Source organism: Cervus elaphus, chromosome 32 (assembly GCF_910594005.1).
Source record: "Cervus elaphus chromosome 32, mCerEla1.1, whole genome shotgun sequence".
Taxonomy (NCBI): Eukaryota; Metazoa; Chordata; class Mammalia; order Artiodactyla; family Cervidae; genus Cervus; species Cervus elaphus.
In genome coordinates this window covers 27,874,497-27,887,251 of record NC_057846.1, presented here as the reverse complement: position 1 = coordinate 27,887,251, position 12,755 = coordinate 27,874,497, and the positions used below count along the sequence as shown (strand labels likewise).

Below are 12,755 nucleotides of genomic sequence, written 5' to 3'. Positions count from 1 at the left end.
ATGTTTTTTAAACACATGGAGGATAACTAAAAAACAGCAGGTATGCCAATCCTAATCTCCCAGATCATCCTTCTCCCCTTCTCCATGCCTCCCACGTGTCTGTTCTCTACTCTGCTTCTCTATGCCTGCCCTGAAAATGGGTTCATCTGTACCATTTTTCTAAACTCCACATATACTGGTTAATATACTCTATTTGTTTTTCTCTCCCTGACTTACTTAACTCTGAGTGACAAGACTTAAGACCATCCACATAGCTAGTGGGAAGCTGCTTACAGCACAGGTAGTTCAGGTAGTTCAGCTCTGTGCTCTGATCACCTAGATGGGTGGGATGGGAAGGGGTGGCTGGGAGGGAAGCTCAAAAGGGATATATGTTTAAGTATAGCTGATTCACTTCGTCACGCAGCCGAAACTAACACAACACTGTAAAGCAGTTGTACCCCCCGCTTCAAAAAAAAAAAAAAAGTATTAGCCTTCTCCCCTCAAACAGTATTAGCCTTCTCCCATCAAAATATCAGAAACTGTCACGTAATAAAAAAGTTCTTTGACTTAATTTGCTAGTTTTATGACTTGAACCAAATTTTTATGTGCCATTTTTGTCGCAACACCTGAAGACACAATTGCAAATTATTCACGGTATATCTGAAGATCAGGATAGCGTTAGGGGATGTGACTTTCTTAGCGGGGCGCTAGGCTGACGGAGACCCACCCCCGCGAAGCAGAGGCGGAGGACCCAGTCAGCGGAGGGGCGTCGGGACACCTTGGCAACCGAGGGCTCGGCCCAGCCCCGCCGACCCGGCTGTCGCCTGCGGTGTTGGGTTCTCGCGCAGTCAGGTGTCTCCGGAGGCAGGCGCAAGTTATTTATGACCGCGGGGTTGGGCGGGGAATGCGGGGCCGAGGAGCAGCCGGTTGTGCCCGGTCCTCCCCAGGCTTCTCCACAGCCAGAGACGCCCCCCTCGACCCTCCTCAGCCAAAGGCGCTCCCAACAGGTGACTCCAGTGAGGGGCGGCAATCGTAGGGGTCGCTCTCGGACAGCGGCGAAGCTCGTCGCACCGACTTCTCGCGAGGTTTCGGGCCCCCCTCCGCCCCCTCACCCGCCCCCTCCTGGCTGAGGCGCCGGCAGCTCCCGCTATGGCTGCGCTGCGGAGGCTCCTGTGGCCGCCGCCTCGGCTGCCGCCTCCGTGCTCGCCTCATCATCCCGCCCCTGGGCCGTGGGGGCGGCCTGCGGGGACAGCCCCGAGCCCTCCGGGCCGGCCCTTCTCCTGCCGGGAGGAGGACGAGGGGGCTGTGGCGGAGGCGGCTTGGAGGCGGCGGCGGCGCTGGCGGGAGCTGAGCTTCGCGGCCGCGGCCGGCGGGGGTCTGGTCGGCCTGGTGTGCTACCAGCTGTACGGGGACCCCAGAGCCGACTCCGCGCGGGCGCCAGGCCCCTGGCTCCCCTCGGAGAGCGCGGCAGCCGAGCCCGAGGACCCGCCCGGCGGCGGGGGGCTGCTTCCCATCCCGGTCGCCGCTGCCAAGGAGACGGTACGTGCGTGGGAGCGCCTGCGCGCGCCTGGGCGGGCTGGCAGGTGACTTTCGGGGTGAGGACCGCCGGGTGTTAACACCTGAGCGCGTGGAGAGACGGGGTGACGGCCGCGCAGGGCGCGCGTGAGACCGGACGTTGGGGGTTGTCGCAGTGTGACTCTGGGGCCCCCGATCGGGGACGTCCTGTGAGCGAGACCGAAACCTTCTAGGCCGGGCAGCCCCGAGTCTGTTCACCCAGCGTGGGGAAGACACATCTGGTGCATCACATGTCTTGACGCATCACATCAGGACCTTTAGGTTGCTGCAGCCGCCACCTAGCCACCAAAGCCCAAACCCACGACAAAATAAAGCAAACAAACAAAAACCGACACAGCAGAAGCCAAGGGCAAGACAGGCTGAAAGTCGTGGCAGAAACAAGGGCTGCATACTCGAGAGAATATACTCCCAGGCAGAGCTGGGCCTCAGCGCATGATCAAGGAGGTCCAGTGCTGTAGGAGCGCATCAAAGGCGTGGTCTGAGATCCCAAAAGCCACTGCATGATTGTTTGGAGGTTTATGAGTCCCAAGAGCGGAATTGCCAAAACTGTGTAGCCTCCTTATCATAGGTCAGAAAGAACGAGTGAAGATGTCACCAGATTTAAAAAACAACAACAATTATTCAAGAAGTATATTTCTCTCCCTCCCTCTTCCCCCAGTAAAGCCAGATACTCTTAAGTACGATCAGTAAGCGAGAAGATGGATAGGACAGTGGAAGTAGGAAACTGAAAGAGGATTAACTCTTGTAGAGGAACTTCAGAGGAAACTGTTCAGGTATCATCATGTAGTTGACAATATAAAGTAATCATCATGTAGTTGACAATATAAGGTAAAGGTGAGTATAAGGCAAGAGTGAGAAGAGGGGCAAGAAGCTTTTGTCTTATTAGTGTATTAAGAGTCATGCATGACTAGGAAGTCATCTAGGAAAATTCTTGCAAGACAGGGAGAGTGTGAAGGGCTTAGATGACAATAACTGGGGAAAGAGACAGCTATTCTGTTTTTAACTTTAATATAATTTATATACCCTTTATTCTTTGCCCAAATAGGTGATGGTGATCTGATGTAAGTTCATCAGTTCTTTTGGTGGAGATTGTTGATGTATTTAGAGCAGGGAATCTATATTAAGGACCTTGTAGTAGCAAATCACAAATACATAGTGCAAAGTATATTTATACTGTGAATACTTAAAATACTAGCAAATACCCCCCTACCCCCCGCCCCGCCTGCCCGCCACAAACACATGTTAAGATTGTGTCCTGTTTGACCAAGTGAAAGTGAAAGGTGCTCAGTGTGTCCGGGGCTTTGCGACCCCATGGACTATACAGTCTATGGAGTTCTCCAGGCCAGAATACTGGGGTGGCTAGCCTTTCCCTTCTCCAGAGGATCTTCCCAACCCAGAGATTGAACCCAGGTCTCCCACATTGCAGGCGGGTTCTTTACCAGTTGAGCCACAAGGGAAGCCTTTTAATCAACCACAGTTATCTGGGAACATTGAAGATTGAAATGGTATTTTCTTCTTTCTAAAAAATCAGTTTTACTTTTAAAGTTGAGAGAGTGTCATGCAGTTTTTGAAAGCCCACATTCAGAAAGCTGGGACTCTGGTTTTATCACTTCCTAGTTGTGTCATTACTGAAACTCAGTGCCTGTTTCCTCATCTGTGAAATGAGGTTAATAGAGTCTGTCTCATAGAGTTATGACAGTTAAAAGAGTTAATATATTTAAAGGAGTTAGAATGGCACTCCTAGCATGTAGTGAGCATTCAGCAAATTTGTATTTTTATTTTATTCATTTGTTTACTTATTTATTGTCTGTATTTATTTACCTACATTATTATTGCTTGGTGTTTATAAAAATTCCTGTACATTGTTTTAAAAATCAAATAATACTGAAGTTGTGTCTTACCCTTATTCCTTTTGTATTTTATTTTTCCCCCTTCTGAAAACTTTTATATCCCTAGTGTTTGAAAATTTCAAGATAATGAGCTTTGGTATGGGCATTTTTTCGTTTATTGTGTCTTATACTTAAAGATCCTTTCAGTAAGGAAATTCACATCTGGAAGTTCTTTGTACTTTTCTTGTATTATTTCTTGGACAGTTTCTTCTCTATTTTCTTTTTCTGGAATCTGTGTCAGTCTAAAGTTACACTTCCTGACAGATCCTAATCTAATTCAAATTCTAATCTTACTTAAATTCTAGCTTTTTTTTTTAAATGAGAGGTATCTTTGACTTTATCTTCCAACCTGCCTTTTAAATGTTTTATTTCAATTATCCTAACTTTTTAATTCGAAGAACTATTTTGTGTTCTCTGCTATTCATGTGTTTCAGCATTCTGTTTTGTTTTATGGATGATAAAGTTCTCTTTGTATCATAAGGATATTAATTATAGGGTTTTAAAAAATTGCCTACTACTCCATGCATTGTGTTGTTTCTTCCAGATTTTTTTTTTTTTTCCTAAGCTCTCACTTCCTTTTTGGAGGTTTTCCTTGCTTATCTGTGGTTGTTGCCTGTCTGAATTTCAGAAGCTCTTTGTACCTGAGCATGACTTTTCATTTGGTGATCTGGGCTTTTCATTAGGGTGGCATCCAAATGTCAGTATTTTTAAAGTCTTTTTCTCTGGTGTCATTGCACTTCTGTAAAGAATAGGTTAGTTGGGAGGAGCAGTTGTCTTCTGGATTTAGGCACAGGTTCACGTTCATGTGAGACCATGTGTGCTGGGGGAGTGTCCAGGGATGGGCTTCCATGCTGTTATCTCATTCTGTCTTTTCAGCCCCACTGCTTGCTCTGCTTCCACGATGTGTGTTCCCTGGGCCTCATCCTTTCCTGGGTCTGTGCTGAAAATCAGCTAACTTCTGTTTGGCTCCTCCTCCATGGTACCTGGGGAGTGCCTCTGCTTCTCTAGGTCAATTATCACTCCTCTAGGTCTTCAATTTTATAAGTCTGATGAATTCTCTTGAGTGTTTAAGTCTCCTTTCCTTTTTTGCTTTTTTAGTCCTTGTGTGTTTACACCTTTTGAGAGATTCATTTATTGTGATCTTAATGTGGTTAGAGAAGGAAGGGGCTGAAAGTCATGAGCTCAGTCTGCCATGTGTCAGAAATAGTTTCAACTCGTGTTGCCTCTTCATTTTTTATGCTTATATTTGATTTCCCTGAAGTGGTAGAAGTGATTCCTTTTGATGTTTCATACTGTAGCTAAGAAACTTTGATTTATAAAGCCTCTTTTAAGCTTCATTTTGTACTGAACATAAACCTAGCATATAAATTAATCTGTAGCTGTTATGAGAATAATATAACTGATAGGAGTGAACAGCAGTAACCTATAGACATACAGTTCTGTTACCTTGAAGATGTTTGTTTTAAAGACACTGCCTCTGAACTTCCTCCAGAACGCCTTCCCTGATAGATTTGTTCAAATACCCCTGCTTATCCTAAATTCCCAGATGATGACTTTTTGCAATTTTTTGTTAACTGTCTTCTCTGCTGTCTTAGTCTTTTAAGGAGCAGCAGCATAGTGTTGGTCTTGATCACCTTTATATCTTCATTGCCTGGTATGGAGTTAGTCCTGGTTTGTTGTTGTTTAGTCGCTAAGTCGTGTCCGACTCTGCCACCCCATGAACTGTAGCCTGCCAGGCTCCTCTGTCCATGGGATTCTCCAGGCAAGAATACTGGAGTGGGTTGCCATTTCTTCCTACAGGGATCTTCCCGACTCAGGGACTGAACCTGCATCTCTTGTGTCTGCTGCATTGGCAGGCGGATTCTTTACCACTGAGCCGGCAGGGAAGCCCTCTAGTCCTAGTAGGCACACAGTAAATATTTGTTGAGCAAATAAACCCGTGCTAAATATTTGCCCAGGGCATACACATTGAAAAGACGCAAGCCCATTCTGTGAGAATTAATAGTTTCATATTTTGTTCAACTTAAGTAGTTATTTATAGCGTTAGAATTGGGAAGACTTCAGCCAAGGTCAAAATTCCAGGCTTTGGGAGACCAGATCACGTGACATTGTATTTATTTTACTTATGCAAGCTTGGCTTGCCAAAATTTTTCTGTAAATATGGACTTGAATGTTATTAATGTTATAGAGAGATGTTGACAAGATTTTGTTTAGAACCCTACAGTTAACCTTAAAGCACTATTTTTATCAGTGGAAAAATTTTTGTTCTAAAACTGCCTTTCTCTTTCAGGGTCAGAATTTTTAAAATCTGCTAGGTTGCTTAACGTACCTTAACCTACTATTTTATATATTATTTGTAACACATGACCTATTTTATGATTTGTTCATCTTAAGAAGAAAAGAGAACAATATTTTTTAATTTTTTATCTCTTTTGTGTATTTGTATAATAATGGCCAGTGATCATGTATTTTTAAGTTTCTTTCGCTGTATACCTTTTCCAACTTCTTTTTAATGCAACACATTTTGATACTTGAGGTAATGCTGCTTCTTTCTCAGAATATTGAAGAACTTGCCAGATGTATAAATGCAGAAGAATTTTATGAGAGGAGTCACATAGGTGGGAAACTGAAGATAGGTAAATTCTGTATAGACTAACCTAGTTGTATAGGAAGCTAAACTAGGTGATCCCCTCTTTTGTTTTCCTGGTAGAATCTGGGCTTCCCAGGTGGCTTAGATGGTAAAGAATCTGCCTGCAATGCAGGAGACCTGGATTTGATCCCTGGGTTGGGAAGATCCGCTAGAGAAGGGTATGGCAACCCACTCCAGTACTTTGCCTGGAGACTTCCATGGACAGAGGGGCCTGATGGGCTACATACAGTCCATAGCGTCACAAAGAGTTGACTAACACCTTCACTTTTTCACTTTCAGAATCTGGTAGATTTATTTGTCACAGGGTGGCCAGGTAAGATGCTATGGCCTCTTAGGAGAGAATGTTAGAGGGTATGGTTCTCCACATTCTTGGTTAAAAAGAAAATACACATCAAGCAGTTTATGTTGTTTCATTTTTGCTGTGCTTTGAGGCTTGTAGGATGGTAGTTCTCTGACCGAGGCCCTCAGTGGTGAGAGCATGGGATCTAACCATTGGACCACCAAGGAATTTCCATGACAAGCAGTTTTTAACAGTGGTATTTCTTTAGACAAGAGATGGTTGTGGCTTTACTAGGAAAATGACAGTGAGGCACTTAGAAGTTGCTGGATTGGAGAGAGATTAGGAGGTCAACAGGATTGGCAGTTGATTGGTTTTCAGGAATGAGAGAGATGGAAGTGTCTAGGATGAGATTCAAGTTTTTGTTTTGGGTGACTTGGGTGGGTAGTACAGCAGGTCACTGAAACTAGGTCCTCAGGAGAAATAACAAAAAGACAGGTTAGGGGTAGTGTACATGGATGATGAATTTCTAACTTGCACAGTGGATCAAAGGATCTTTGCACAGATGAAGGGATGTTTCCAGCTCAATACATAGGTCAGAAGCACTGGAGATAAATCTGTTCTATAGATACTGATTTGGGAGTCGTCAAGTGTTGAAAGTCATAAGAATGTATGACATTATTCAGAATACACAGAGCAAGAGAAAAGCACTTAAGGAGAGAGCCCTGGTGAGCATCAACAATTTACAACACCAACAGAGAAATGGAACTCTGCAAAAAGCTGAGACCCAGACAGATTAAAGAAAGCCAGGAAGGTCGTGGAAGCCAACAAAAGATTGCAATTCAAATATTCTAAAGTTTATTACTTAAAAGTGTTATCATGAACTAAATATTTAACTATCAAGAATATTGCACCTATATATTACCAAATAATTAAAATCTAGAACTTATCCTGAGTCATTATGGTAGTTACTTAAAAGGTTTTATAAAACTGTAGGCAAGGAGGCAAACTTCTCAAGGTTCATGCCACCTGCTGGCAAACTGTAAGAGAATAGCACTTGTGTCTTCTCCCCACACCCCTCATCTCTCAGAATTTGAAACTTGGCTGAAGCCAAGAGTTGAACATTGATCGAGTTGAACATTGATCTTCAACAGAATGGTGAAAACCAGGAGGGTATGGAAAAGTGAACCAGAGTGGAGTGATCTAAATGTCAAGATTTATAAGGGCAGAAGTTGCTAGGGTTATAGGGGGTGCATTGTTTGATGATCGGCTGATAGAAAAATTCTAGAAACACGACTCTTCCATGTTTTGGTAATATGTTTTATTTAGGACTTAGATTCTCTTAGAATCTGTAGAGAAAGTGGCATTCTTCAATGCATATGTAAATCAGGTACCTGCAGCTGTGCTCTCTTAATTGTAGGCAAGTACAGTGACTCCCTAGGAAGTTTAATTCCTTTGGAAAAACAAGGTACTGGGGGACAAATGGGACAGTTACCTGACCTAGAAAAATGGATGGAGTCACTCTGTGTAACTTCTGATTCACTCACAGTACCACATACTAGTCAGAAGCAATTTGATCTTCGCTTAATGTTTAGCTTCTGCCTGGGAAAGTACAGATATTCCTCCCCTTTCTTTCCCTCCTGTCCTCCCTCTACAGTGATCTCTGCCCAAGGCTGCTTGTGATTGCCCTGTTGTAGTCATTCAGTTGCTAAGTGGTGTCTGACTCTTTGCAACCTCATGGACTGCAGCACGGTGGGCTTCCGTGCCCTTCACTATCTCCCAGAGTCTGCCCAAACTCATGTCAGTTGAATCAGTGATGCCATCCAACCATCTCATCCTCTGTCACCCTCTTCTCCTTTCACCTTCAGTCTTTCCCAGCAACAAGGTCTTTTTCAGTGTGTTGGCTCTTCACATCAGGTGGCCAAAGTATTGGAGCTTCAGCATCAGTCCTTCCAATGAATATTCACAGTTGATTTCCTTTAGGATTGACTGGTTTGATCTCCTTGCAGTCCAAGGGACTCTCAAGAGTCTTCTCCAGCACCGCAATTCAAAAGCATCAATTCTTGGCCACTCAGCCTTCTTCATGGTCCAACTCTCAGATCTGTACATGACTACTGATTGCTGTGTGCCACAGCTTCAAACTCAGGGATTAAAGTGATTATGGAAATAACATAGATTGAAATAAGTAAAAGCAAAGTGCCGTGAGGAGCAGTTGGCTTGAGGTCAGGAGAAAGAAGTCAAGATGATAACCTTGCCTTTACTCTCCTGTGCCCTGTCTGGCTGAGTCAGCAGCCTTTAAGTTGACTTTCCAGGAAGTCTCAAAAAACAGTTTTATTTACATTAGCCAAAACTTAATCAAACAGCCTATCCAACTGCAACAAAGCCTGAGAGATATGACCTTGTTCTGTGTGCTCTTGGGCCCAGCTAAGCACGAGTCCTCTTTCTAAGGAAAAACTAGAGAATGAGCAGTAGGTATATATTGGTCTTTGTCGGTTGTGAAACATATTGTGTTGTGAGAACAGCTTTTAAGTGAAAAGAAAATGCTCCTAAATAAATTATGGGATGTTCACTTAATAAAATAAATGGTTTAGACTTCTGGTTTTATCCATACAGCATGCTTCAAAATCTGTCATCAAAATATTTTAAACATCCTTTTAAATACCATTCCGTCCATTTAAGAAACTAAAGGAAATTGCCAGGGCAGAAGTAAAGAGAAAACTAGGAGCTAGAATAGTGTGAGCTATGGCTTCAGTGAGAGAGCAGTGAGTCGTTATTCATGGAATCCTGGGGGTTTGGATTTTAAGGCCTTCATGGGGACAGGAGACAAAACCTTGGAAAGTTGGCACTCAAATTCCATCTCCCTAAAGCCAGAGCCTATAGCAACAGAACAAATGACGAAAGAATGATTCCCCAGGCCCCTCCCCTCCCTCCCGGTACAATGAGAGGCAATGACAGGGAAGCCTGAGGATGTCTGCATGGGCTCTGAGTGGAAAAAAGGTCTCTCCCGAGAGTGTATAAAAATGGTCCCACACTACCTCACGGGGCTTCCCAGGTGGTTCAGCGGTAAAGAACCTGCCTGCGAATGGAGGAGATGCGGGTTCGATCCCTGGGTGGGGAAGATCCCTGTGAGAAGGAAATGGCAACCCACTCCAGTATTCTTGCCTGGGAAATCCCTGAACAGAGGAGCCTGGTGAGCTACAGTTCATGGGATTGCAAAAGAGTTGGACATGACTTAGCAAATCAACAACAACACTGCCTCATATGGGTTTAGAGTTAGCACTTCTATTACCCCGGGTGAAAAAAAAAAAAAAAAACTGATAAAGCCGGCAGAAAAAAATGCAAAACTTCTTTGAGGGAGATGCCTCAAACACCGGCCACCTGTAATTTCTACAGAGAAGGCCTCCAGGAGGATAAACTCAGTAAACTGAGTGATTCTATTCCTCACAGTTTAATAATAGGATCATTTGGTTGAGTCTGTCAGTTAAGGATATTCAGAGTGATTAACGACATAGTGAAAAATCAGTATGAAGAAGAATGATAGATTATAATAAAGAATCAAATAGAACTTCTCACAATGTAAAATATGGTCTTTGAGGTTGGATAGATTAGGCAGCATATAAAACATAACTGAAGAGGCAATTAGTAATCTGGAAGATAATTTTGAGGAACTACACAGAATGTAACACACTTTTAAAGAAATGGCAGAACTTCCCTGGTGTTCCAGTGGTAAAGAATCCACCTGCCAATGCAGGAGAAATGGATTAGATCCCTGGTCTGGGAAGATGCCACATGCTGTGGGGCAACTAAGCCCATGTGCTACAACTACTGAGCCTGTGTTCTACAGCTGTAAGCCGCAACTACTGAAGCCTGAGTACCTTAGGGCCCATGCTCTGCAGCAGGAGAAGCCATCACAGTTAGAAGCCTTTGAGGTCACAACTAGAGACTAGCCCCCACTTGTCTCAACTAGAGAAAAGCCCGTGCAGTGACGAAGACCCATCACAGCCAAAAACAAACAACAACACAAAAGACATGGCAAATACTAAGGCTTGTTTTAGAGATGTGGAAGATAGCCTGAAAGGGTCTAAAATTCCTCAATTAGGGATTACAGGCTTAGAGAACAGAGAGAATGAGAGGCAGTATTTTAAGAGAGAATACCTGAACAGTTCTTAGAAGGAACACAAACATTAATCCTCAGATTCAGGAAGCATAAACAGTCCTGAGCAGGATAAATAAAAATGGTCAGATTATAGTGAAACTGAAAATCAAAAATAAAGGAAGATAGAACCAGTTTCCTAGAAAGGCATGGCTGTTGGCCTGACTGAAAACTAATTTCTGATAATGGATAGAAGTCAGGAGACACTAGACTGTATTTTCAAAGAGGTAAGAGAAAATAACTACCATTAGATATCTTTACCTAGATAAATTATCATTTAGGAATGAGGATAAATTCATTTTTCGTAAGTCTGAGATTGCCTACCAATCTCTGATCATCATTGAAGGAACTATTAAAGAGTGACTATCACGAAGAAATGAACATGAAAAAAGGGTGAAATTTAAGAAGCAACAGTAAATAAAGAAATTGGTAAAGATGAAGTAAATCTTAAATATTGACTACATATTACAACAATAATTATTATTATCTTGAAAGCTAAACCAAACTGGATCTCAAATATTGGATAACAGTGACATACAAAACAGTAGGACTTGATTAGAGTTGAAGTGTTCTGTGTGGGAAGCAAAAGTAAAACTAGATGCCTACCCCATTGCAGTAATAACCCAGGTGGGTTACAGCCTTAAAGGTGATAAGAGAAACTTTAAGATATTTAGAGAAAAATATCTGAAAATGAAATTTTGACCCTAGGAGGAGGAGGATTTTCAAAATAAGGCCAAGAACACAATTTCAGATGGAAAACACTGCCTCATTTCACTTCATTAAAACAAAAATATCTACGAAAATACAAAAAAGTCTTGGAATGGAAGAAGATACTTAAGATACATAGCACTCCCATGAAGTAAGTATCCAGAATATATAGTGATGATCTACAGATTAATAAGAAAAACAACAGCACAATAGAAAAATGGGCAGGAGGTCTGGATAGGCAATTCAAGAGTAAGATATTCAAAAGGCCAATAAATACATGAAAAGATGCTTAATATCACTAGCAATAGGGAAATAAAACTACAGTGAAACATACTGTACTGATTAGGTGTAGGGATGGTTGATTCAAATCTGTAAGGTCTATTTCACCTATATAGTTTTTTAATCTCAAAATCATTTTACTCTTTCTAATACTTTATTAGAAAGTTAGAACTGGACATGGAACACCAGACTGGTTCCAGACTGGGAAAGGAGTACATCAAGGCTGTATATTGTCACCCTGCTTGTTTAACTTATATGCAGAGTACATCATGTGACATGCCAGGCTGGATGAAACACAAGCTGGAATCAAGATTGCCAGGAGAAATATCAATAATCTCAGATATGCAGATGACACCACCCTTATGGCAGAAAGCAAAGAAGAACTAAAGAACCTCTTGATGAAAGCAAAAGAGGAGAGTGAAAAAGTTGGCTTAAAACTCCACATTCAGAAAACTAAGATCATGGCATCCAGTCCCATCACTTCATGGCAAATAGATGGGGAAAAAATGAAAATGGTGAGAGACTTTATTTTCTTGGGCTCCAAGATCACTGCAGATGGTGACTGCACTCATGAAATTAAAAGATGCTTACTCCTTGGAAGGAAAGCTGTGACCAACTTAGACAGCATTTTAAAAAGCAGAGACATTACTTTGCCAGCAAAGGTCTGTCTAGCCAAAGCTATGGTTTTTCCAGTAGTCATGTATGGATGTGAGAGTTGAACTATAAAGAAAGCTGAGCACCGAAGAATTGATGCTTTTGAACTGTAGTGTTGGAGAAGACTCTTGAGAGTCCCTTGGACTGCAGGGAGATCCAACCAGTCCATCCTAAAGGAAATCAGTCCTGAATATTCATTGGAAGGACTGATGCTGAAGCTGAAACTCTAAAACTTTGGCCACCTGATATGAAGAACTGACTCATTTGAAAAGACCCTGATGCTGGGAAAGATTGAAGGCAGAAGGAGAAGGGGATGATAGAGAATGAGATGGTTGGATGGCATCACTGACTTAATGGACGTGAGTTTGAGCAGGCTTTGGGAGTAGGTGATGGACAGGAAAGCCTGGCATGCTGCAGTCCATGGGTCACAAAGAGTTGGACATGACTGAGCAACTGAACTGAACTGAACTGAATACTTTATTGGTTTATTATTAGTAGTTGCTTTAATTTTGTTCTCATCCCTTAATCCTCTCCAAACTTAATTTTTAAATGTTTTATAAATGAAGGCAGTAGTTTTATAAACTTTGTCCC

At 42.6% G+C, this 12,755-nt stretch overlaps 1 protein-coding gene across 3 annotated transcripts in view; it reads left to right on the top strand.

Annotated features, from left to right (window-relative positions):
- Positions 1-858: 858 nt before the first annotated feature.
- MICU3 (mitochondrial calcium uptake family member 3) overlaps positions 859-12,755 on the top strand; it is a 76,864-nt gene continuing 64,967 nt past the window's right edge. Inside the window, exon 1 of one of the 3 annotated variants that reach the window (XM_043893582.1) lies at positions 859-1,518. In XM_043893582.1, the coding sequence (XP_043749517.1) occupies positions 1,129-1,518 (390 nt within the window). In that variant the 5' untranslated portion in view covers positions 859-1,128. The remainder of the gene's footprint in view (positions 1,519-12,755) is intronic. The other 2 variants (XM_043893580.1, XM_043893581.1) reach the window with 2 other exon arrangements.